General features: G+C 38.7%; 1 protein-coding gene across 1 annotated transcript in view; it reads left to right on the top strand.

Moving 5' to 3' along the window:
• Positions 1-13,536: 13,536 nt before the first annotated feature.
• Mrpl48 (mitochondrial ribosomal protein L48) overlaps positions 13,537-26,935 on the top strand; it is a 55,122-nt gene continuing 41,723 nt past the window's right edge. Inside the window, exons 1-2 of the mRNA XM_015477442.2 lie at positions 13,537-13,695; positions 24,837-24,889. Coding sequence (XP_015332928.1) covers positions 13,675-13,695; positions 24,837-24,889 — 74 coding nt within the window. The 5' untranslated portion in view covers positions 13,537-13,674. The remainder of the gene's footprint in view (positions 13,696-24,836; positions 24,890-26,935) is intronic.

Below are 26,935 nucleotides of genomic sequence, written 5' to 3'. Positions count from 1 at the left end.
AGAGAGAGAGAGAGAAAGAGAGAAAGAGAGAAAGAGAGAAAGAGAGAAAGAGAGGAAAGAGAGGAAGGAAGGAAGGAAGAAAGAAACTTTCATCTGGGAGGAACAGAATCCCCAACCTCAATTAGTTTAAACAATAGGGTAGATTTAAAAAGGAGTCACAAGTTAGGACATCTTCAGGATTGGTAAATTACCACCCAGACATATCAACAAAGACCAGGTTCTTCTGTCTTTCTGCTCTGCCTTCATCAGAATATTGACTTTGTTCAGGCACTTGTTTCCTGAAAAATTATAAGATGGCTGGCTGCCATAGTTAAAGTTGACACATACTTATACTATCAAGTGTAGAAAAAGGAGATGCCTCTATTTATCTCTATTTATATGTGAAAAAAAATCCCAGAATCCCTCAATATACTCCCCATTACGTCTCATTGGCCAGAATTGTTTCATATATCCATGAATTTTTTTTATACATTTGTATTATCAGTAGATTGATGTAACCTCAAAAGTGCAGAACAACTGGTTTTTTTTTTTTTTTTTTTGCTTCATATTTCCAACAGAAAACTGCTGATATGCAGTAGTCAAATTCCTTGTGGAAGGAATAAATGAACAACTAAATATTTTAAGACAGAACATACTGAAAATTGACTATAGAAAACATTGGTATTGGACTGCCAATGTCACTTTCTGTCTTTTCCTCCTTATAACAAAATGGTAGAATGCCCCTGGGTTCAATCCCCAGGACTGAAAAAAAAAAAATCACCTAGGTAATAGAGATACAACTACTTTACAACTCCAATTTAGATTTGGTGGGGAGGAGTATCGGGGATTGAACTCAGGGGTGCTTAACTACTGAGCTACATCCCCAGCCCTATTTTGTATTTTATTTAGAAACAGGGTCTTGCTGAGCTGCTCAGGGCCTTGCTAAGTTTCTGAGGCTGTCTTTGAACTTGTGATCCTCCTGCCTCAGCCTCACAAGCCACTGGGATTATAGGTGTGTGCCACTGTACCTGGCTTCCAACTTAGACTTTGTAAGAGTATATTATGGTTGATAGACTGCAGATATCATACATACATTTACTACTTCATCCACCACTTTAAAACACCACTTTAAAAACTTAGTAAGATCTGGGTGAATCTTAATTTTCTTCTCCAGAATGAATTACAGGCATGCACACCGCACCTGGCTTTACCTACATTTTATTATAGCTAAAGTCCAAGAGATGAACCATTGTTGGTTATAAATATTTGCATTACTATACCATATCAGTCTGGTGTTCAGGACAGAAGTGTGAGCTGGAGATAGAGATTTTGAGTCATCATCTTAGCTCTGTCTGTTGTGGTAATGAAGATGGATCATTATCACTTAAGTAGAGTGGAGGATAAGAAGGCCAGGCCAAAATCCTATAGAATAGCAAAGTGGGTTTTTGTTTGTTTGTTTGTTTTTATTTTGTTATGACATGGGATTGTCATGTTGCCCAGGCTGACCTTGAATTCCTGGGTTCAGGTGATTCACCAACCTCAGTTTCCTGAGTAGCTGGGACTATAGATGTACACTACCATGCCCATCAATCTTTAAACTCAGGCAGAGAAGATAATCTGTAAAGACATTCCAGGCTGTTAGGGGGAATGACAAGAGAAAGAATGTTGACAGGAAAGCCAACATGGGAAGATAATTTTCAAAAAGAAAGATGAGGACTGCGCACTGAAAGGCAGGAGGATGGCAAGTTCAAGGCCAGCCTGGATAACTTAATGAGGTCCTGTCTCAAAATTTAAAAAACATAATAAGAAGAACTGGGGATATAGCTCAATGGTAAAATGTCCTTAGGTTCAGTCCTCAGTACCTGCCTCCCAAAAGAGAAAGAAAGGTAAGGTCTCTGCAGCACCAAACACATCAGAGCAACTAATCCGAAGACTGAAAACATTCATTGAATTGCTATCAGAAGGTGAATAACATGCAAATGAGCACAAGGGATCTTTTTGTGGTTATAGAAATGTTCTAAGATTGGATGTGGTGATGATCACACAATTCTGAACATTTTCTAAAAATGACTGAATTATACACCTAACATGAGTAATTTTTATGGCATAGAAATTATACCTTAAAAAGGTGTTATTTTTTGAAGAGTTACTGGTGGCCTGGGTCTAAGAAATATCAATGGTGTAATTAGGACAGAAACCATATTTGGATTAGAAGTAAATTCAAGATGAAGAAATGGAGGCAAGATTTTTTTTTTTTAATTTAAGGAATTTGATTCTAAGGGAAGGAATGAAAAATATAAGTACCTAAAGAGGCACAGGACATCTATAAAGAGAAGATAATGAGTTTAGTTTTTCATATATTCCATTTGAAGTGAGAATCCAATAGCTAGATGTAGATAAATATTAATTTTTATTTTAGAGTAGGAGTTACAGCAAATTGCTTAATAGAAGGTTTCACAATAGGTGGGCAGGGGGTTGAAGCAATTCATGGCATATGAAGACCCCCTCTTTGATCTCTGGGGAAACTCCATTTTCCAGAACTACTGAGCTCAGAGAATAGAAGCCATATAAACTTCTGCTGAGGCTGACTTTGAACTCACAATCCTCCTGCCTCAGCCTCCTGAGCTGCTGGGATTATAGGTGTGCACCACTGTGCCCAGCTCTCATGTACTATTTTTAAAAGCTTATTAGAATATGGGAATCACTACAACCTACTCACCTTAGTATAGGATCTTATATTCCTCCCTCCTGTCCTTGTTAATTTCTGATTATTTTCTCTCTATACCCAACTTTATAATGTTGAAGGAAAAATAATGATTTTATGTGTATATGTATTTATGGGACTGGGGATACAACCCAAGGGCATTTTAACCCTGAGCTATATCCCGAATTCTTTTTATTCTTTGAGACACGTCTTCCTAAGTTGCTGAGGGTCTCGCTAAATTTCTGAGACAATCCTCCTGCCTCAGCCTTCCTAGTTGCTGAGATTATAAGCATTTACCACTTTATGCAGCTAAAATGATGCTATTTTAAATGTTCATTAATGAATTTCATGGGAAGCATTGTTGTTACATTACATTCACCTTGACATGAGAAAAGGATTAGTCTTGTTCAGGCCCTAAATAATTGCACAAGTAAATCTCAAAAAAAAAAAAAAATTCCTAATGATTTATTTTCAAAGTAATGATAAAATAAGAATAAAACTTCTAATAGACCTGATGATCTTTTCAAAAAATTTTAAAACCAAATTTTGTTAGGACATTTCTATTAATGCATAATGTTGAAAAACTTTTTTCAAGTGAAGTTGATATTTTGGTTCTTGGCTTCAGACAGGGAACCCTTCAGGTAACTATCCTAGGAAAGATTTTTTTTTTTTTAAATCCTAGTATCTCAAGCCATTTATAGAATGAAAGGGTCATTCTATAAACTTTTTGTGTCCCGAGATAAGCCAGGATTCTGTTTATTTTGATATCAAATACCACAACTTGAGGGCTGGGTTTGTGGCTCAGTGGTAGAGCATTTGCCTGGCATGTATGAGGCACTGGGTTTGATCCTCAGCACCACATAAAAATAAATAAAATAAAGAAGCCAGACATGGTGGCACATGCCTGTAATCCCAGCAGTTTGGGAGGCTGAGGCAGGAGGATCACAAATTCAAAGCCAGCCTCAGCAAAAGTGGGGCACTAAGCAACTCAGTGAGACCCTGTCTCTAAATAAAATACAAAATAGATAGGCTGGGGTTGTGGCTCAGTGGTAGAGTGCTGGCCTAGCATGTGAGAGGCCCTGGGTTGGATCCTCAGGAAATAAACAAATAAAAAAAAAGGTATTGTGTACAACTAAAAAATAAAAAAATACAAAATAGAGCTGGGGCTCTGGTCATAGAGCCCCTGAATTTAATCCCCAATAACCCCCCAAATAATAATAAAGGTATAAAAAAATTCAGCAACTTGAGTTGGGGATGTAGCTCAGTGACAGAGCACTTGCCTTTTCCCAGCATGGGCGAGACCCTAGGTTCAATCTCTAGCCCCCTGAAAACAACAACTACACAAAGATCACAACCTAGTTTGTTTGTTGATTTACTGAGAAACATTATTCAATCAGAGTTGTCCACTGTCACAATAATTTGAACAATATAAAACCTTTTCTGTTTATTCTGGGAGGAAAATTCTGAAGGTTTTTACTCTATTATAACATTTTATTATTGCAAATAAACCTTGACTCAATGATTTTTTTTTCAAAAGTTGTTTTTTAGCATTGGTTGTGAAGAGAAATCTGGGTCTTAGTCCCAGTTGTCATTAACTTCCAGTGACCTTGAGACCTTAGGCCTTTTCCCTGAAGGTTTCAATTTCTATGCCTGTAAAATGAGATGGACTACATGACTTTGGATTTGGCAATGGTTCCCTAAATATGACACCAAATGCACAGACAACTAAAATAAAGTAGATAAATTAGATTTCATTAAATTTAAAAAATGTTTGTGTTTCCAAGGACACGTCAAAGAAAGTGGAAAGACAACCAATATAAATAAATAAATATAAATTATTTTATATAAATGTTATATATATATATATATATATATATATATATATATATATATATATGTGAATATTTACCATATATCTGATAAAGAAGTAATATCCAGGGCTGGGATTGTGGCTCTGTGGTAGAGCACTTGCCTAGCATGTGTGAGGGATTGGGTTTAATTCTCAGCACTGCAAATAAATAAGTAAATAAATAATAAAGGTCCATTTACAACAACAACAACAAAATACTTAAAAAAAGAAGCAGGGGCTGGGGTTGTGGCTCAACAGTAGAGCGCTCAGCTCGCACATGCGAGACCTTGGGTTCGATCCTCCGCACCACATACAAAAATAAACAAGTGAAATAAAGGTGGTGTGTCCAATTACAACTAAAAAATAAATATTAAAAAAAAAATAGAAGTAATATCCAGGATGTACATGTAGAACTCCTACAACTCAACTACAAAAATAGAATCCATACATTTTGAAAATGGGCAAAGACCTTGAATGGACATTTCTCCAAAGAAAGTAAACAAATGGGGGCCCAGGGCTGTAGTTCAGTGGTAGAGTGCCTGCCTCACAGATGTGAGGCACTGGGTTCGATCCTCAGCACCACATAAAAATAAATAAATAAAAAGATATTGTGTCCATCTACAACTAAAAAAATATTTTGGAGAAAAAAGAAAATAAACAAATGACCAAAAACACATGAAAAAAGGCTTGACATCATGATTCATTAGGGCAATGCAAACCAAAACCTCAGTAAAACACCATATCAGAGTCCTTGGATGGCTTTAAAATATCAAAATAAAAAATTTTAGAAAGCATTGGCAAGAATTTTGAGAAACTGAAACCTTCAAACAAATGTACACAAATATTCATGGTATTATTCACAATAGTCAACCTAAGTGTATCAATAGATGGATACAAAGATATATTGTTCAGCCATAAAACAGAATAAAGTATTGATATTTTCAACATGGATGAACTTTGCAAACACACTCTCATAGCAGTCCCAGTTTGAACAGTGAATTACCGGGTCACTCAGTCTATAAGAAGCTCTGACTTTGGGCTATGAGATTCTAACATCGGGCTTTAGGATCTCAGAAAGGTTTTTGTGATGACGTCACCTCTAAGAAACTAAAACCCATAGGCCTCCAGGAAACTGGAGGCAGGGCTGGAGACGTGAGCACTTCACCCAAACCCCAGCTCCCAGGTGATCATTTTAGTAGAAAACCAGATGTTTCCTTCGGGACCCAAGATCCCGTGACTAAGGTGAAACTACGGCAAAATATGAGGGACCGAGTCAGCGCAGGCCGAGAAAGAAAACCGCCGCACCCGTTAATGGGGGACCACACTCAGCATGGCCGCCCCCGTCTTAATGGAGGAGGAGCGCCCCTTCACTGGCAGGGCGGGAGGCGGGCCCTGGTACTCAAACTACTTTCAGCGGACCAATGGGGAGCGGTGAGGGGTGGGGCTATCCGGGTTGGCTGGAGAGCGGCGGGGTTAGCTGGTCCTGGCTGGCCTTGGCAGTCTGCGGTCGCCACGTTATCTTCAGTTTTTGCTGCTGAGTTTTGTTCTATGTTGTGCGGTCGTCAGCGCTTCCGGGTTGAACTGTGGCTGAGCTGATCAGTCCCCACTCTATCTTGTGCCTGTCCCTCCTTTTCAAGCCTCCTTTTACCAGCCGCGTTGTCTCTTCCCTCTCTTTTGAGATGACTCATCTCTTTGAATTGGCGGCGCCAGGTGTGGCCTGACACGTTTGAACTTATTTTTTTTTTCTGATTATAAACATACATGCATATTTTAGAAAACTGAAAAGTTATGAAAAGAGTAATGATTTAGTCACCCACCAATTGAAAATAAAGAAAAAGAAAACCATGATTAACTGCTGTCATTATTTTTCTGTGAATCTTTTTTAATACAATATGTATTAAAAATACAAACTGTTGGTTGAATACTGTTTTTTATCATTTTAATAGAGTGCATTAAAAGTGATACCCGCCTGTAATCCCAGCAATTCTGGAAGCTGAGGCAGGAGGATTGGAAATTCAAGGCCATCCTTTGCAATTTATCGAGACCTTCAGCAATTTAGCTAAATCCTGTCTCAAAATAAAAAATAATAAGGGCTGGGGATGTGGCTCAGTGATTAAGCTGCCTGTGGGTTCAATCAAAACCCATAGGATAAAGTATTCCGTGGATGAATGTGCCATAATTTTTATATTTCCCAATTGAGCATTTAAACACTGAACCGAGTGGATAGCAGATTGGAGGTGGGGCAGGTAGGCAAGGAGAGCTGCTAAGAACTGGCCATTCCACAACTTCACCATCCCTTTGAAAGTTGTTCCACAGGCATTAGAAGATTTTAGTCTTTATGATACTAGGATTCTAGAGTAGTACAGTCTTGAGAAACTCAAGAATTATAACATTTTGGACTAGAAAATATCTCAGAAGAAAGGAGGGAAGCTTTCTTTGAAGTAGGATTACGAAAGTATAGGAACCTTCTCAAAGCTGAATTCCTTAAGTTTAGAGTGTTGCCTCATAGCTATGTTCCAAGTCAGAGAGAGGAAGGAAGGAAAGAAGAAAATAAAGAAGTTAGAATTCTAACCCCACCTTCCCAGGTAGATTTCCTAGGTATCCAAATATGGTTCAGCTTCAACTGCAAAGGTTTTGTTTTGTTTTGATTTGTTTTTGGTCATATTGGGATTGGGTATTGAACCTGGGGTACTCTGTCACTGAGTTCCATATATCCACAACATTTTTTTTTTTTTTAAAGGCAGGGTCTCACTATGTTACCTAGACTGACCTCAACTTGCAGGCTCAAGGGATCCTCCTGACTTAGCCTCCTAAGTAGCTGTGGCTACAGTCATGCACCACATGCCCAGTGGAGGGAGTTTCCGTGGATTTATTCACTTATTTATTTGATGTATAGAAATAACTTAATTCCTTTTGATCCTCTCCATGTGGCCCTGGGGAAGGAGAGACTGACTGCTCAGGGGCTCTGTAATAATGTTGAACTGGCCTGAATATGGGTCTCTAGTTAACAATTATAAAATGAGGTAACATTGAGAGGGTAGATGAGGATAGAATCTCAGGTTTACAGGTATCTTGGTATCTCTATGCTGGAGGAACTCTATACAGCAGGAACTCTTCCAATATTACTGTGCTGGAGCTGAGATGACCTGGATCAACCAGAACACAGGTTTTGGGCTTCTAGAAAAATTCTTGTCTGAATTGCATACATAGTTGCCTGGTAAGTGGTTCACTGCACCCTCTCTCCTCATTCTGATGGCTTCTACGACTTCACTACCCACTTGAACTTCCTTTTTTCAATCACTTTCATCATCCTTTAGGTGCCTCTCCAGGGTTAGGTAATCACTACTCACTCAGCCCAGACCTGTACAAACAGAAAATAGGTTAAGAAGAGGCTGGGAATGAGCACCATCTTTCTGTCTTTTCCTAGGTGGCCAGCCTCTTTTGCCTCTGACCTTTTATATTGTTGTTCCTTTTAAGTATGATATCCTTTGTACCAAAATTAAACCAAAAAAAAAAAAAAGAAGCAGAAAAATCCTACTGAAGATAAAATACTTTTTAATTTGAGGTAGCTTAATTTATATATTTTCACTTAAGCCATAAATTAGAGCTTTTTGACACCATTGGGAAACTTTATATTATAGGTGACTATAGAACGATTATTTAAAGAAAGTTTAACCTGATCAAACATAAAGGGCCTCTCTTTTTTTCCTTTTGTTCCCTAAAGTTTTCTCTGATGTGGCTATGCTGAGGACTGGAGCAGGGTGGTTTTTTTTTTTCCCCCTAAAGCTTTTAAAGGAAGTCTAGCTTGTGAAAATAAATCCAGAAATGCCAGGTATCTCCATACTTTTTTGTTGTTGTTGTTGCAAGATCCGGGAAAAATCTAAAATCCATAGTTTTATCTAGCAACTTTTCAATATGTACATATTCATTCATATTCATTATTTCATTCATTTGTTAGAGCCTCATTATGTCCTTTGACCTATGTCAAATGCTGAGGATACAAAGAAAATTAAAGAATATTTCTCTAAAAATGCTCATAACCCAATGGAGAAGATACATAAATAAGCAAATAGTTACAGTAGTCTGTGTTGGGGGCAGGAGAAAGAGATTGTGGAAGTATAGAAAAGAGAACACACCATTCCTGTACAGTGGTTGGAAAAAGTTGCTTAGAAAGGTATTATTAACCTGTGTCTTGCTAGCAGAATATGAATTTTCCAGATGAATGAGTAAAGAAATATCATCTCAGCAGAGAGTGCAATAACAGGGAGATGTGATAGACTATATTATGATTACAGAATTACAGGATTTTATTTGGCTGTTGAAAGGGTGGGAAATGAAATAGAACCTAGAAAATAAAGGACTAGGTATGCATATTCAGGAGTTTGGACTTGATCCTATAAGCCACTAAAGGGAGACACATTAGATTTATACTTAAATTAATTAAATACATTAACTTAGAATCCAGTCTCCAAGTCAGATTAGTTTAATTTCAAGTGCTCAATAGCCACTGTGGTTGGTAGCTGCCTATGGACAGAACAGATATTTTTTTACATGTCTGCAGAAAGTTCTGTTGAATAGCACTGCTAATTGGCATGGGTGGGGACATTAAATAACCTTAGGCAGATGAGTATCAAGATCATATTTATGTTTAGAACTATCACTCTGGCCTGGCACAGTGGCAGACATCTGCAATCCCAGCAACTCAGGAGGTTGAGGCAGTAGGTTCACAAATTAAAGGCTCACCTCAGCGATTTAGCAAGACCCTCAGTAATTTAGTAAGACTCTGTCTTAAAACAAAAAATCTAAAGGACTGGTAACATAGCATAGTGATAATGTGACCTGGGTTCAAACTCCAGTACCATGGCTGGGCATGATGGAACATGCCTGTAATCTCAGCACCTAAGGTGGCTGAGGCAGGAGTTATCTCAAGTTCAAAGCCAGCCCCAGCAACTTAGAGAGGCTGTAAGTAACTTACTAAAACCCTGTCTCAAATTTTAAAAAAAATTTTACAAAGGGCTAGGCATGTGGCTCAGTGGTTAAGTGCTCTGGATTCAATCCCTGGTACCCAAAGCAAAACAACAAAAACAAAACTTCACTCTGATGGCAGCATGAAAAATGGCATGGAGGAGAAAAAGAAAGGGATTTGTCGTTTTTCTTTTTCTTCTTTCTTTCTTTCTTTCTTTTCTTTTTTTTTTTTTTGGTGGTACTAGAGATTGAACATTTAACCCAAGGGTACTTTACCACTGAGCTACATCCCACACCATTTTTATTTATTTATTTTTAGTTGTAGATGGGCACAATGTCTTTATTTTATTTATCTATTTTTATGTGGTGCTGAGAATCAAACTCAGTGCTTCACATGTACTAGGCAAGTGTTCTACCACTGAGCAACCTAGTCCTCCCACACCATTTTTTTTTTTTTTTTTGGAAACAAGGTCTCTCCAAGTTGCTGAGGCTAGCCTCAAATTTGATATCCTCCTGCCTCAGGCTCCAAATTTGTTAGGATTACCAGTGTGCACCATCACGCCTGGAAGTCCAATCATTTTTAAAGTGAAGTGATCATAAATTACTACTTGATTCTTTCTTCGTTAGCCCTATTATCATAGCTGATTTTCTTCCAATATTTCCTCATCACAAAGGGCAAAATCATCCAGAATTTAGACCTGAAGGATTGACTTGAGGCAGCAGTGGCAACCAAATATTCCATCCCCTTTTCTTCATCTTTCCTATGGGGTTAAGGAGGGATTGGATGAACCTCAATCCATTTTGTACTCTAGGTTGATGGCCACAGGCGGTTCCCTGAAACAAAGAAAGGGCAACAGCAGGTCCCATGCCTGGGAGAAAGTGAAACTGGTTAATCTACTACCTAGTTAAAGATTGATATTCAGGGACTGGGGTTGTACTCAGTGGTAGATCACTTGCCTTGCATGTGTGAGACACTGGGTTTGAATCTCAGCACCGCATAAAAATAAATAATAAAGATATTGTGTCGGGGGCTGGGGATGTGGCTCAAGCGGTAGCGCGCTCACCTGGCACGCGTGCAGCCCAGGTTCGATCCTCAGCACCACATACAAACAAAGATGTTGTGTCCGCTGAAAACTAACATAAATAAATAAATAAAGAAAAGAAATTCTTAGTTTTTAGAGGCTAGACACAAAATTAGTCAGTAGCTAAAGAATGATGGATATATAAGGATTTCTGGTCACATTTAATATGGAAAAATGTGAGAAGTTGAGTAAGTTCATATACCTCCATAACACATGACATCAGCAGTAGAATTTGGCAACAATAATGTTCATTCCAATGGATTCATGGATACTGATAAGATATCTTTTTATCCATAGATTCTGATTTTACCTCCATTTAGGGTTCTAGATTTTCTGACCTTTTGAAATATTCTAGTTGCCTTGGGAATCCTTTTACATATAAATAAAGAACCTTTCCTTTATTCCTTCTTTTTCTCTTTCCCTTCACTTTTCCTACTCTTCAGAGTATATGAACAACATGAAGATAGATTTGTATTTTTTCAGATTGTATTTATCTGAACTGGACAAGGACAACAACTCTTTGTCTTAGTCCATCTGTCCCTTTTGCAAGCCTACAGGCACAATCCTATGGAGCAGGGGGAACACAGGAGTTGAAAAGGGATAGCCCACCACTTACATCATGATGACCTTTTTTTTTTTTTGATGGTATTGGGGATTTGAACCCAGGGTCTTGTGCATGCGAGGCAAGGACTCTACCAACTGAGCTACATCTCCAGTTCCATATTATGACCTTTCATTAACTAGGTACCTTCTTCCTGTCTCTGTTTCTCATCTATGCAATGGGTTTAAGGATCCTTAGCCCCACAGAGGTAATGAGGGATTAAATGAAACCACACACCTGGAAAGATCTCATCTGACCCCCCCAACACACACACAGCATTTGACAGGTTTTTTAAAAAATTAAATTAAATTAAATTTTATTTTATTGATACTGGGGATTGGACCCAAGGATGCTTTACCACTGAGTCACATCCACAGACCTTTGTATTTTATTTTTTGAGAAAAAGGAAAAAGAAGTTTTATTTTTTTGCTAGCAAAGCAAAAACACAGAGGATGTGAAACTGCCATCATAGAGGGGAACAGAGGGCCTTTAAAAAGTTATTTTTTATTTTGAGACAGGGTCTCTCTAAGTTGCATAGGACCTTACTAAGTTGCTGAGGTTCTGTTCAGATCTCTGAGTGGATAAGGCCCACTCACATTAGGTAGGGCAGTCTGTTTTTTTTTTTTTTTTCAGGTGTAGATGGACACAACACAATGCCTTTATTTTTTTATGTGGTGCTGAGGATCGAACCCAGGTCTCGCCTGTGCTAGGGAGTGCTCTACTGCTGAGCCACAATCCCAGCCCCAAGGGCATCTGCTTTATTAAATCCACTGATTTAAATGTTAATCTCAGCTGGGTGCAGTGGCACAAGCATGAAATTCCAGCAGATGGAGAGGCTGAGGCAGGAGGACTTCAAGTTCAAAGCCAGCCTCAGCAATTTAGCAAGGCCCTTAGCGAGACCCTGTCTCTAAATAAAACATAAAAAAAGTCTGGGGACGTGGCTCAATGGTTAAGCACCCCTAGGTTCAATCACTGGTACCCCTCCAAAATTAGTCTCACCTCAAAATAACATCACAGTAACACCCAGAATGATGTTTCACCAACTACCTGGGCACACCCCATTAGTCAGGTTGACACATACAATTAACAATCATAGTCTCCTAGCAGATCTGCCACAGAGGGGAGAAGAGCTACCTTTGGGGAGAAGTAGATTTTATATAAATTTCTCTCAGTGGCTCCTTAGAATTTCATCATAGGAAGCATTGATAAAATATTAGGATAGGGATTTTGGCAATAAACCAAATTAACCTATCATTGAAACCTCATTCATATTCATCTGCTTTTACACATTTCCTCGCCAATAACAATAATAAAAGCTAAGCAAAGGCAACAATCGTTCATTGTTAAACAATGTATTTCAAATTTGCATATTTATTATTTCACATAATGCTGACTTTACCTGTCATGCACTCCCTTTGTACACAGAGTTTATGTGTATATTGCTGTAACTTGAATTCCTAATTGCTCATTAATTTGCTTGTTTATGACTTGGCTTCCCCACTAATTCCTATGTGCTACTCAAGGTCAGGGGCCATTTAATACTTATTTTTGTGTTCCCAGGATTCTTCCGAAGGGCTGGCATAAAGTATGTTATGCAAATAGTTGATTTACTGAGGGTTAAGTAAGTAAACGTGTGAAGTGATTTTATCTCATGTAAGAAGGGGTGTGTCAGAGATAAAACACTTCACAAAACCACACCGATTTTGAAACTCAGCTCTGTCTCAACTGTCCCGAGACAAGTCCCTTAACACCACCACCCGCCTCTCCCTTTATTTATTTATTTATTTTTTAATGTGGTGCTGAGGATCAAACCCAGGGCCTAGCACGTGCTTGACGAGCGCTCTACCGCTGAGCCACAACCCCAGCCCCAGCTCCCTTAACTTCTTGATGCATCGATATCTTTATAAGATGGAGTGATATTTCCCTAATAGTATTGTTGTGAGGAATAAAGTGATATACTGAGTATAAAGTATTGCACATGGTGGCCACTCGATAAAAGTTGCCAATTATAAGGCAACTGAATGTCAGGTTCACATTGGGTCAGTCAGCTCTGAAATCGAGGTCAGAAGTCAAGATTTCCCCGTCTTGTGCTAGACGGTGGAATGAATTAATCAGACGGGGTCTGAGTCCTTAAGGAACTCGATCACATATGGGGCAGAGATGGTAACAAATAATAAATATGTAGTTCAGCAGAGGAGATGCCAGAACTGTGTGCAAAACACCCGGCTAACACAGAGATGACAACTGATTCTGCCTGGAAAAACAGCAGTGGAGGTGACACAAGCTGTAGCTAGGAGTGGAGTCTGGGGCATTTCCCGACGTTGAGTCTCGGAAGCTGCCGGAACCAAGGTGCTGCGGTAGTGAAGTGATTCTCGGTGGGATATTGTTACCGGACCTGTTCAAGGCCGTTCCGTCAGCGTTTTCAGACGCAAAGGGGTCGCGACTGCTGGTGCGGATCTTCGGTCTACACTTTTAGAGGTCACAGCAGCAAAAGATGAACGGAACCCTGGGGAAGGTAACACAGATTCCAGGCAGGGCGCTGGGGAAAGGAGTAGAGAGAGCAGAGGTGGGGATGGAGGCTTGCAGACATCCGGGTATGAGACCTGAGGAGAAATAGGCCCTTCCCAGCAGTCTGTGCGGGCTCGCAGTCAAAGGGGATGTTCTGCTTCCTCGGCCTTGGGCTGCCTGGGCTGTACAGACCTACGCCACGCCCCTTCCACTTGCCACACTTGCCACTCCGTGCCTGGGAAGGGGAGAGCCCACAAAGAGAAAGCCGACACCGATATATGGTTACCCAAAATATTCTGACCTTGGGCAGGTCATTTTATTTTATTTTGCATTTAATCAACTTCCAGAATTCTTCTGCTGAAATTTTTTTTTTGTCTTGCTGAATTGGTTGGGATGTGAAGCTACCTGGTGATTAAGGGAAGAGTAATGATAAACTGCACTTTTTGTTTCAAAACTTTAAGTGGCTATTGCAGAATCGTTTGAGACTCCATTCTTAAAATTGCATTCCATTCCCCTCTTCCTCCATGTTGGGGATTCCACCTAGGGTACTCTTAACACAGAGCTACATCCCGAGCCCTGTTTTGCTTTATTTTTGAGAAAGGGTTTCACTAAGTAGCTGAGCCTGTCTTCGAATTTGCAGTCCTATCTCAGCCGCATGAGTAGCTGTAGAGTTACTAGAATAACACATTCACCACTGGCTTGGCTTTGCCCATTCTTTTTTTTTTTGAGAGAATTTTAATATTTATTTTTAAGTTTTCGGCGGACACAACATCTTTGTTTTGTATGTGGTGCTGAGGATCGAACCCAGGCCGCACGCATGCCAGGCGAGCGCGCTACCGCTTGAGCCACATCCCCAGCCCTTTGCTCATTCTTTTAACAGATTTAAGTTTCAATTGGGTGGGCTCTTTCAGTTGTATCATGCTGCTTAGATTAATGTGTTTGTTTTGAAATTTGCATTAAAAATTTAGGCATTAAGTTGTAGAGACTGTATCTCCATAATACACAAGTCAGCATACTCATTGCTGTTCATGATCTATGTGTAGTTACCTAGGGGCTGCCCCTGAATGTCTCTAGATTTGAGTTTCTCTAGAGGCCCTCCCTTACTCAATTCTTTATGAACTGACTCACTTGTTCACCTCAGCCAATTTGTGAGAATTTGGCCAGATCTGATGTAAGTTTAATGTAAGATAATCAGAAAGTTTGAAAATTCCATTGTTACAGATGGTCACATTGGTGACTACTCTTCTGTTGTGTTTGCCTTGATTCTGTGGAATGCCTGCCTGATCATTTTTCAAGGAATACTATTTCCTTCCATTCTTTCCTCCAAAAGAGCCTAAGGAAATCTGCCCCTAAGGCCATAATCTAACAAATACAAGGACTCCTCCAAGTCTAATTGATCCCTTCCAGACTCCTTTGTTACTTACTTTTACTCTTTGCATTATTTTTCTTTCTTGGGAAGGATTTTCACTGTGTTGCTAAGGCTTGTCTCCAGCTGCAAGTGATCTTCATGCCTTAGTCTTTCAAGTATCTGGGACAATAGGAGAGGACCATTTTGCCTGGTTTTCATTATATTTCAAATGCTGAATTCCTGATTTTAAAAAAATTGGTTTTGTAGTTGTAAATGGACATAGGCCTTTATTTGTTTATTTTTATTCGGTTCTGAGAATGGAACCCAGTGCCTCACATGCTAGGCAAGCACTCAGCCACTGAGCTACAGACCCAACCATGAATTCCTGATTTTTAATCTTGTGATTCCTTCTTTCTTTGAGTATCCTCCTCCTTGGCACCACCTATTGGAATCTCCATTCTTCAAGACCCAGCTCACATTTCTTTTTTTCTATAAAACCTTTCTGACCATTCTGGCTCAAGTGCCCATTTTTTTCTGAACTCCTAGCTAGTATTATCTTTTGACACCTGATTGTGTGTGGTGTTGTTGATACTGATCTTGGGTACAGGTTCTTGTTCCCCAGTTTTAAAGAATAAACACCCCAGACCCAAGGCAAACATAGAGAGCAAGTTTTATTTGAGAAAGGGAGATAGAGACAGACTTTTCTGAAGAGAAGTGGGGCCTTCAAAACAAAAAGCCCATGGGACAGGATGAGACTTGCTTTCTAATAAATCACAGAATCCTCTCTTTAATTATTGTCTTTTTTTTTTCTCCCCCATGTCCTTGACCAAAGGCAGGAGCACTGAGGTTAACTGTTAGTAACCCATTGTTCTCTCTTTGACGACCAGATGTCATCCTCTTTCAACCCCCATCCTTTTATAACCTATGCTGACTTTCTGACCTTTGTCCGTGCCTCAGTTTACTGAGGAATGTGACACATCCTGTCCACTTAGACTAAGTGGGGCTGTAGGCAAATTGCTTTTGGGGTCAGCACCAGTGGGCCTATTTATTTACTTATTGGTGGTACCAGGAATTGAACTTAGGGGCACTCAACCACTGAGCCACATCCCCAGCCCTATTTTATATTTTATTTAGAGACAGGGTCTCATTGAGTTGCTTAGAGCCTTGCTTTTGCTGATGCTGCCTTTGAACTTGTGATCCTCCTGTCTCAGCTTCCTGAGCCACTGGGATTACAGGCATATGCCACAGTGACTGACTCAGTGGGCCCATTTTATAGAATTATTCTCTTATCCTTATGTTCCAGCCATTCTTATCTATCTGTCCCTTAACATTGTGACCATCCTTACTTCGGGCTATCTTAAAGTATTAGTTCATCCTTTACATTTATGGAAAAATCTCATGAGATTCACATCTGACCTGGGTTCTATCTTTTGCTAGCTATATGACCTTGGGCAGGTTATTTAACCTCTCTGTGCTTCAGTTTCCTATGAATTGCATATAGATAATGATGCCCATCACATAGAATTGTTGTCAAAATTTTAGAGGATAAAGTTAGTAGGAGTAGGTACTTTGTAAGGTATGAAGGATAATGTAAGCAAGAATATTGATATTCTGTAGTTAATAAACTGCTATCAATTGCATGATCTTATTTCGTCTTCACAATTTTATGAGATAATCCTAGCAGACACAAGAGATAAGGAAACTCAAATCAGTGTGATTATAAAACTTGTGTTCTTAACTGCCAGAAGGGTCTATGCAGAGACAAGCTTTGATGAATCAAAGACCTAGGATTTAGAACAGAAACTGCAAATGCTAGAAAAAAACATAGGGTCAACACTTCAACATAATGGCACAGGTACAGACTTCCTTAATAAGACTCCTAAAGCTCAAGAAATAAAACCAAGAATCAACAAATGGGATGTCATAAAATTAAAAAGCTAATGGGTTGGAGTGGTAGCTTAGTGGTAGAGTGCTTGCCTAGCATGTGTGAGCACTGGGTTTGATTCTCAGCACTGCATATAAATAAATAAAGTTCCATGTTTTGAAAGAAGAAATACAAATAGCTAATAAATATATGAAAAAAATGTTCAACATCCTTAGCAATCAGGGAAATGCAAATCAAAACTACACCCAAAAAACTACAACAAGATTTCAACTCACGTCAGTTGGAATGGTGGTCATCAAGAATACAAATAATAATTGCTGGTGAGTATATGGGGGAAAGGCACATTTTTTTTTTTTTTTGGTGGGATTGCAAATTATTACAACCACTTTGGAAAGCAGTATGCAGATTCCTTTAAAGACTAAGCGTGAAACCGTTATGTGACCTAGCTATCCTTGTTTTATCTAAAAACACTAAATCAGCATATTGTAGAGATACTTGTATAACAGTGTTTATAGCAGTGCAGTTCATAGTAGTCAAGTTATGGAATTAGCTTTGGTGCTCATCAGCAGATGAATGGGTAAAGAAAATGTGGCATATATATATACAGTGGAGTTTTATTTAGCTATTAAGAAGAATGAAATGTCATTTAATGGTATATGGATGGAGAACATCATAAGTGAGATAAGCCAGACTCAGGAATTCAGGAGTCAAATATTTTCTCTTATGTGGAAGAGGGGAGGGTGGAAAGGGAAAAGAATTTCTAAAAAAGGATCTCATAGGGCTGGGGTTGTAACTCAGTGGTTGAGCACTTGCCTCGAATGCTTGAGGCACTGGGTTCAATCCTCAGCACCACATAAAAAAATAAATAGCTAAAACAAAGGATCTCAGAAAAATAGAAGGGAGACCAATAGAGTAGTGGAAGGGAATCAAGAGGGAGGGAGGAGGAAAGGACATGGGGAAGTATTGGAGTACGAAATCCACCAAATTATGTTATGCCCACGTATGAACATACTATAATGAGTTCCATACACACACACACACACACACACACATATACATATATATAACAATAATATAATTATAACACACTAAAATAATGATAGACGGGAGATCAGTAGAGTGGAGCAAACTGATGAGGGAGGGACAAGGAAAGGGAAACGGAAGGTGCTAGAGAATGAGACTGATCAAATTGTTATATGTATGTATGAATATTGCCTAATGAATCCTGCTACTATGTATAATTATTATGTAGCAATAAAATATATAAAACATCAGACTTAGATCATCAACATAAACATGTTCAAGAAAAGTATAGCCAAAGGAAAAACAAGAAATAAAAGCCATTTTGAAAGAACTTAGGAAGAGAGAAGCTGGAAACAGTGATGATTGCCTCTAAATACTTGAGGTGCTCCTGTGAAAAATAAGCTTTGAACTTATTCTGTGTCATACCAGAGTGGGGAAGTAGGTTCAAACTATGGAAGTTATTGGGGAAGTTGGTTTGGGTTTTCTACGTGTGACATCTGCAGATGTTTCAGTTCTGGTCCAGATAGGTTTAAGTAGCAGATGGATCATTATGGACAGAGGGGCTAGCCTTGTTCCTCTGTGTAAGACAGGTAGTGGTGGAAACTGATGATTATGAAAAGAACCTAAAGCTTCTGGATTTCTTTCTCTCTCTGTGTGTGATTGGGTTGTTTTGGTACTAGAGATCAAATTCATGAGTGCTTAACCACTGAGCAACATCCCCAGTCCTTTTAAAAAATATTTTATTTAGACACAGGGTCACGCTGAGTTGCTTAGGATCTTGCTAAGTTGCTGATGCTGGCTTTGATCTTGCAGTCCTCTTGCCTCAGCCCCTTGAGCTGCTTGGATTACAGGCTTATGCCACTGTGCCTGGCCCTTTTTATTTTATAATTTAATTTTATTTTTTAAAATTTGTTCTTTTTAGGTATATATGATAGCAGAGTGCATTTTTGACTATAATGCACACATGGAGTATAACTTCTCAGACTTTGTTTTTTAAATTTTTTTAGTTGTAGGTGTACACAATACCTTTATTTTATTTATTTTTATGTGGTGCTGAGGACCAAACCCAGTGCCTCACACAGGCTAGGTGAGCACTCTACCACTGAGCCACAATCCCAGCCCCTAACTTCTCATTCTTGTGGTTGTACATGATGTGGAGTTACTTATTTTTTATTTTGGGACAGGATCCTGCTAAATTGCTTAGGGCCTTGCTTAGTTGATGAGGCTGGCCTCTAACTTTCAATCCTCCTACTTCAGTCTCCCAAGACCCTGGGATTACAGGTGTGTACCATCTTTTTGTTTGTTTTGAGATGTTACTCAGGCTGGCCTCAAACTCCTGGTCTCAAGTGATTCTCCTTCCTCAGCTTCCTAAGTAGCTTGGACTATAGGTGTGCACCTCAGCTCAACTTGAAGCTTTTTCTGTGTGTGTATGTGTGTGTGTGTGTGTGTATTTTTTTAAGAGAGAGAGAGAGAGAGAGAGAGAGAGAGAGAGAGAGAGAGAGAGAATGAATTCCAATATTTATTTTTTAGTTTTCGGCAGACACAACATCTTTCTTTGTATGTGGTGCTGAGGATGGAACCTGGGCTGCACGCATGCCAGGCCAGCGCGCTACTGCTTGAGCCACATCCCCAGTCCAGTGTGTGTGTATTTTTAACCATACTGGGGAATTGAGGTTGCTCTACCACTGAGCTACATCAACAACCCTTTTTCTTTTTTGAGGCAGGGTCTCACTAAGTTGCCCATGCTGACCTCAAATTTGTGATCCTTCTGGCTCAGCCTCCCAAGTAGCTGGGATTACAGGTGTGCACCAGTGGGCCCAGGTCAACTTGAAGCTTCTGATGAACCCCGACAGGGACTGTTGTTTTCAAGGATGGCTAAGATGCTGCCATTGTAAAAATTGGAATGCAGATCAAGATGTTGTTCAGGCCAGGGAAGAACATAAAAGCTTCATGAAATACCAGAACTTGCTAGAGGAAAGACTGTCAATTGCTGGGTCATCTAGAACACAATCATTTATCAGCTGTGTGTAGTAGGCATATTAATTTGCCTTTCTGAGCTTTGATTTCCTCACTATAAATAAGGGTAGAAATATTTACTTCCCCGAATGGTTGTGAGGATTAAATAAGAGGATGTTTGGCATCAGGTCCTCAACAAATGGTAGGATTATTGAGGCTATTATTATTAACATGAATTTTACTAGTGTGAGTTGATGTCACTGTTTTGGGAGGCAGTGTGGCAGAATGAAAGACATGGACTTTGGATTTAGGCAGATCTGGTTTTAAAGTCCTGGCACCTCTTACCAACCCTATGACTTTGGGCAACTTACCTTTATTTTTTTCTCCTTAATAGAAGCAGTTGTTAGTTGCCTCAATCAGAAGGTTGGCATAAAGATTAATTTAAATAGTATGTATTAAGTGCTTAGACAAAGGATGTCGTCAATAGATGGCATTTAAAATCATATTAAAACACAAATATGTTCTGTTAATACTCATAAAACATCTCTCATTTGCTTGCCCAGAGGACCCCTGAACCACTGTATTCATGACACCCTGTAGGCTCTAGTGTTTGAAGATACCCACATGCTATAGATTTTGTCCTGTGACTTTGGTTTTTTGGTAGCTGTGCAGTCCTTTCTTGGTTCCTGGCTGCAGAGCTCATGGTACAACTATTTTTGTAACCCACTGTGGCAGCTGTGTCCTCGTTCATTCATTCACTGGCATCACAAAACCTCTTCTTCCACTTGCTGAGCCAGAGCTGCTCTTCATCTGCTGATTGTGGGGAGGGAGTATTTGTGGATTCAGTCTCAAAATAGATTACTTTTGTCCTAATAAATAATGCCAAGCATAGCAGAGGGAAGGAAGCACATTTCCCAGAGCTGAAGAGTTCACACCACAATTTGAATGTCTTCCAGAAAGTTGTCAACTGTTTAAGTCTAGCTTTTAGATAATTATATCCTTAGCTAGAGACTCAGAAATCTGAACAGTTAAAATGAGGAGAAAGCAGACTCATCTGGCTCTTTCTATACAGTGCCTCTTCAGTATAAAATGACCCATTTAAAATATATATTCAGTTCACTCTGATTTCTATTCTGTTTCTCATGGTCTTGGACCTGAAGGGACTTTTGAGTTATCTGTTGTCACTTTGAAGTGTGGCCTGTAATGGGGCAGCCACCTGAGCTCTCTAGGGGCTTTCCAGGGGTTATGCTTCTTAATAGGAGGTAAAAATATTGCACACACACTTGAAAAGTCTTTGATCTGTCATTTAATTGTGCTTTTTTGGATCATCTGTGCTTTTTGCCTTTCATTCTATCTGTTCATGTCCTTCCCAATTCTAATGGCCTCACGTTCACTGACTTTTCTTAAGTTTGATCTTTTGCCCTTATGATTTCTTAAGTATCACCCCTTCATTTGTTTGAGAGATGGTATAAAATAGAGGAGAAATTATGGACTTTGGAGTCAGAGAAACTGATAATACTACATAGGTTTGATAGGAAATTACTTGAGTAAATTACTTAATCTCACTTTCCTCCACTAGAAAATGGAGATAGTAATATTTCTTTTAAGGTTATTATGATTCAGAGATAGAGTTAGGAACAAAATAGATATTGGTGCTTAGTAAATAGTAGCAATGATTATTATTCATTTACTACTTTCTAATTATCTCTTTACCAAAACAAACTTTGATTGAGTGTGCACCATTGCCTGAGAGGTGACCCTTGCCTGTGGGTGTCTCTTAGTGTAGCATAGAGATCCTTGGGTGAAGTTAAGAGTTTCAGTGAATTTCTTGAAGTAATATGGGAACTTTTTATATAACCATGCTATAGGCATTTGTCTAGGAAGAAGGTTCATGATTTTGAGCAGATCCTTAGCTATGTCTATAACACTGCAAAAACTAAGAACTTCTGCTATCTCCACCTGGATATTCTGCCATGTGTGCTCATTGTTCATGACATCTATTTTTTTCCTCTTAATTTAAAAAAATTGTTCTAATTAATTATAGATGACAGTAGAATGCATTTTGACAGATTGTACACAAATGGAGCACAACTTCTCATTCCTCCAGCTGTACATGGTGCAGAGTCACACACACATACACACACATATATATAGGGTAATAATGTCCATCTCATTCCACCGTCCTTCCCACTCCACACCCACTCCCCTCCCTTCACTCCCCTCTCCCAACCAAAGTTCCTTCATTCTTTCCTACCCCCGCCCATTATGGACCAGCATTCCCTTATCAGAGAAAACATTTGGTCTTCGTTTTTTTGGGATTGGCTTATTTCACTTAGAATGATATTCTCCAACTCCATCCATTTACCTGCATATGCCATAATTTCATTCTTCTTTAAAGCTGAGTAATATTCCATTGTGTATATATACCACATTTTCTTTATCCATTCATTTGTTGAAGGGCATCTAGATTGGTTCCATAGTTTAGGTATTGTGAGTTGAGCTGCTATAAACATTGATGTGGCCATGTCACTATAGTATGATTTTAAGTCCTTTGGTTATAAACTGAGGAGTGGGATAACTGGGCATGTCACCTATTTTGACTACACGGAAAATAGGTGGTATTGCTTCACTCTTTAAAACAAGGGTATCATTTCATTCCTCCAAAAAGAAACCCTTTACCCTTTAGTTGTCATCCCATCTCCCATACTCTCTAGCCATAGACAATTGTTTATATACAACTTTTCTTTATAAATTTGCCTCATCTGATGTTTCATAGAAATGCAATTATACACTATTTGGTCCTCAGTGACTGGCTCTTTTTGTTTAGTTTTTTTCTTCTTTTTGGTACTGGAGATTGAACCTAGGGATGCTTTACTACTGAGCTACATCCCCAGCCCTTTTTATTTTTTTATTTTGAGGCAGAGTCTCACTAAATTCCTGAGGGCCTCACTAAGTTGCTGAGGCTGGCCTCAAACATGCACTTTTCCTGTCTCAGTCTCTCTACCCTCTGGGATTACAGACATGTGCCACTATGCCCCACTTCTCATTTAATATGTTTTCAAAGTTCATTCATGTTGTTAACATTTTGTTTTTATATTCTTTTTAAAATTGAGCACAGTAGGGTTGGGGTTGTAGCTCAGTGGCAGAGCACTTGCCTGGCACATGTGAGGCACTGGTTCGATCCTCAGCACCACATAAAAATAAACAAATAAAATAAAGGTATTGTGTCCATCTACAACTAAAAAAAAAAAAAAAAAGAAAGAAAAACTTAGCACAATAGTTGACACATAAAAGCCTTTTAAAAACAGACTTTATTTTAGAATAGTTTTTAATTACAGAAAAGCTGCAACAATTGTAAAGTTCATATATAATGCACATCCTCTATTATTAATATTTTACATTAGTAGGATACATTTTTAATGATTAATGAACCAATATTGATATATTATTATTAAATAAAGTCCGTGCTTTATTCAGATTTCCTAAGTTGAAAATTATCTTTTTCTGGTCCAGGATCCCATCTAGAATATTATATGTAGTCATCATGTTTCCTTAGGTTCCACTTGACTAGAAAAATTTCTCAGATTTTTCATTTTTGCATAATGAGCTTTTCACACATACATGTTGAACGAATTATTTCTCCTAGTGGGCAGAATTTTCTCTTTATTCTATGGGACCTTAAGGATAGACATTTAGTATTTGTTATCTAGTTCATAAAAAGACCCTCGTATATGTTAAATATTGCTTTTGTAAAGATACTACTGATCCAGGTGTGGTGGGACATGCTTGTAATCCCAATAGCTCAGGAGGTTGAAACAGGAGGATCATAAGTTTGAGGCCAGTCTTAGCAATTTAGGCCCTCAGCAACTTAATGAGACTCTGTCTCAAAGTGAAAAACAAAAAGGGCTAGGGGCTGGGCATAATGGCTCATGCCTGTAATCCCAGTAATTTGAGAGCAGGAGGATTGCAGGTTTGAAGCCAACTTCAATTTAGTGAGGCTATAAACAATCTAATGAGACTCTGTCTCAAAATATAAAATAAAAAGGGCTGGGGATGTGGCTTAGTGGTTAAGCAACCTTGAATTGAATCACTGGCACCAAAAAAACCAAAAACAAACAAACAAAAAAACCAAAAAAACGGTGGGGAAGGGCTGGGGAGATGTAGTTCAGTGGTAGAGTGTCCCAGGTTCAATTCCCCAGTACCAAAAAAGGATACTTCTGATCTTCCAAATGAGTGCTAGCTGGGCAGGATGAGTTTTTTTTTTTTTTTTTTGTGTGTGTGTGTGTGTGTGTATGATGGGGATGGAAGTCAGGGCCTTTGTGCATACTAGGCAAGCTTTCTACCACTGAGCCATTTCTCCAGGCTCCAGAGTGAGATTTAAATAAAGGAGGAAAGCTGTTACTACTGTCACCTCTCAGTATTATTATTATTATTATTTTATAATTATGTTATTATTATAATTATTTTTGAAAGAGACAATGTGCTGTAATAGAGGCGTAGCCTTTGGAATGAGAGTCCTCTTAGCCTCTTTATCAACCATAATTTTTTTGGAATATAATCTTTCTAGACCTCAATTGCCTCATTTATAAAATTGTCTTGTAGTGTTCGAGAATTAAAGATTTTTAAAAGCCCCTCTTTATTATGGTAGATGCATAATAGGTGTTGGTTGATATTAGAAAAACATGGATCAAATTGGAGAGGGGAAACAGGATGGGAAAGCAAAGGGGAGAGGACTTTTGTTTTTTAGCATTTAGGAAAGATGATTACTTTGGTTGCTTGCATGTTTGGCATTAACTGTAGGCTACCTTCTTTGCTAGGTAAGAAACTTTGGATACTATGTTTTGGTTTGTGTACTGGGGGTTTCCAGCCTCTTTGCAAAGAGGTACTTGAAGTCCTGTGCAAGGCTGATTGTCCTAACATGGCTGTTTTGCTGTAGGTGCTGTGCCTGCGGAACAATACCATTTTTAAGCAAGGCTTTTCCCACTTGAGGTAAGGATATTAGTAACAAATATAGCTAACAGTAGCATTCATAGTTCACATAGCATTTTTCTTTCCTCATGTCTGCTTCTATGACTACTAAGCATCTTTAATCCCCTACCATCTTACTTCTTCCCCATTCTCAGTTAAAGACAGTTCCAGTCATCTGATTGCAATCCTTGTCACTGTTATTTCTCTTATTTTATACCCAATTCTTCAACAAAACTTGTTGAAGACTTTTTTTGTGTGTATGTGTGTGTGGTGTTGAACCCAGGGGCTCTCTACATATCCCCAGCCCTTACAAAAATGTTTTGTTTTGTTTTTTTCTGAATTGCTGAGGCTGGCTTCAGACTTGTAATTTTCCTGCCTTCAGATTCCTAGGTTTACAGGCATATGGCATGGTGCCCAGCTAAATCAAGCCATTTCTGACCTCCAGTTTTTAGCCTAATGCTTTCTGTTTTGCTAAACCATTGGGGAGCAGCTCTTCATCTTCACTTCACTTTTGCTACCATCATTCTTCTTTCTAACTGATCTCCCTGTGTTTACTTTTAACTTCTCTCCTTCACACTAAAATCAAAGTGATTCTTTCAAAACCAAGTTAGCTTACATTACCACTCTTCAGCTCAAAATTCTCTAGTGGTATTTCCTCTTACTCAAAATAAAATCTACAATCCTTACCATTGCCCATAGGCCTTATGTAATCTGCTCCCTCATTTTATGCTAGTTATTCAGCTTTGCCACACTGGTGCCTTCCTATTCCTGGATGATCTAAGCACTTTCCCACCCCAGATTTTTGCAGATTCTTTCTTTTGATATCCATATGACTCACCCTCTGACTTTATTTAGATTTGTGCCTGAACATCATCTCATCAGAGAAGTCTTCTGTTACACTGTATGTAAAATACCTCTCTCAGTCTCTTATCCCTTTACCTTGCTTTATTTTTCTTAATGGCAGATATTACTCTTTAATGTATTCTACACATATAATTTTTTAAAAACTCTCTGTACCCTTCCCCTGAATATAAACATCATTGGGATAAAGTCTTCATTAGTTTTGTTATTGCCTAATTCTTAAGACCTGGAATGAAGTCTGGTAGTGAACATTTAACAAATATTTGTTAAATGTTCACCTGGTAAAAGGGGTGATAGTATCTGAATTTTTTACATGAATAAATTGAGGTCCAGAGAAGTCAATCTCTTGCTCTAAGATGACATAGCTAATATGAGTCAGAATTAGGGTTCAAACCCAAATTGTTGTTTTACTGAACTGCTTATAGAGTACATCCTCCCCATTGTTTTTCTCAAATGAACTGCATTTGGTAGTTTATTCAGCAGATAATTATCAAGTGTCTTATGAGTAGTAGGCACAGGATATAAAACAATGAATTGCTTGTCTTTCTGGACATTCGCAAGACTTGATGATTTTAAGAGTCCTCACATTTTATTTGAATCCTTTTTCTTATTTCTTTTCTGTCTCAATCTGTTTTTTCATCATTAGTCATTCAGCTACTATTTGATAAGCGCTTACTAAGGCCATGCTGGTCACTTTACATGTTACATCTAACTTTCTCAAAAACAGTAACAGGACAGATAACTTTCTCATTTCACAATAGAGGAAACTGACTCAGAGCTTAAGATAAATTTTCAGTCCCATGAGGTTGTACTATTATTATTTATATTGTGAAGAAAAGATAATTGAGTTACAGTGATATTAAACAACTTGCCTAAGGTCTCAGTTTGGGAATGGTTGAGTCAGCATTCAGTCACAGATTTGCTTTTCTTCAATTTATACCATAATTTAGTTTTAAAACTCCTAGGAGGGATGCTGGGGATATAGCTCAGTTGGTGGAGTGCTTGCCTCGCATACACAAGACCCTGGGTTCAATCCCCAGCACCACAAGACAGACAAACAAGCAAAAAACAAAAACAAAAAAACTCCTAGGAGGTGGTGGAACTAAAATACTCCAGTTACCTAGTCAGCCAATCACAGCCAAATTATTTTCTTTCCTATAGTCTGGCTTCAGCTGTCATTACTTTTTTTTTTTTTTTTTTTTTGTT

The sequence above is a fragment of the Marmota marmota genome, unplaced genomic scaffold (assembly GCF_001458135.2).
Source record: "Marmota marmota marmota unplaced genomic scaffold, marMar, whole genome shotgun sequence".
In the NCBI taxonomy this organism is placed as follows: Eukaryota; Metazoa; Chordata; class Mammalia; order Rodentia; family Sciuridae; genus Marmota; species Marmota marmota.
Note: the sequence above shows the minus strand (reverse complement) of the source record. Positions and strands in the feature narration are given on the sequence as shown.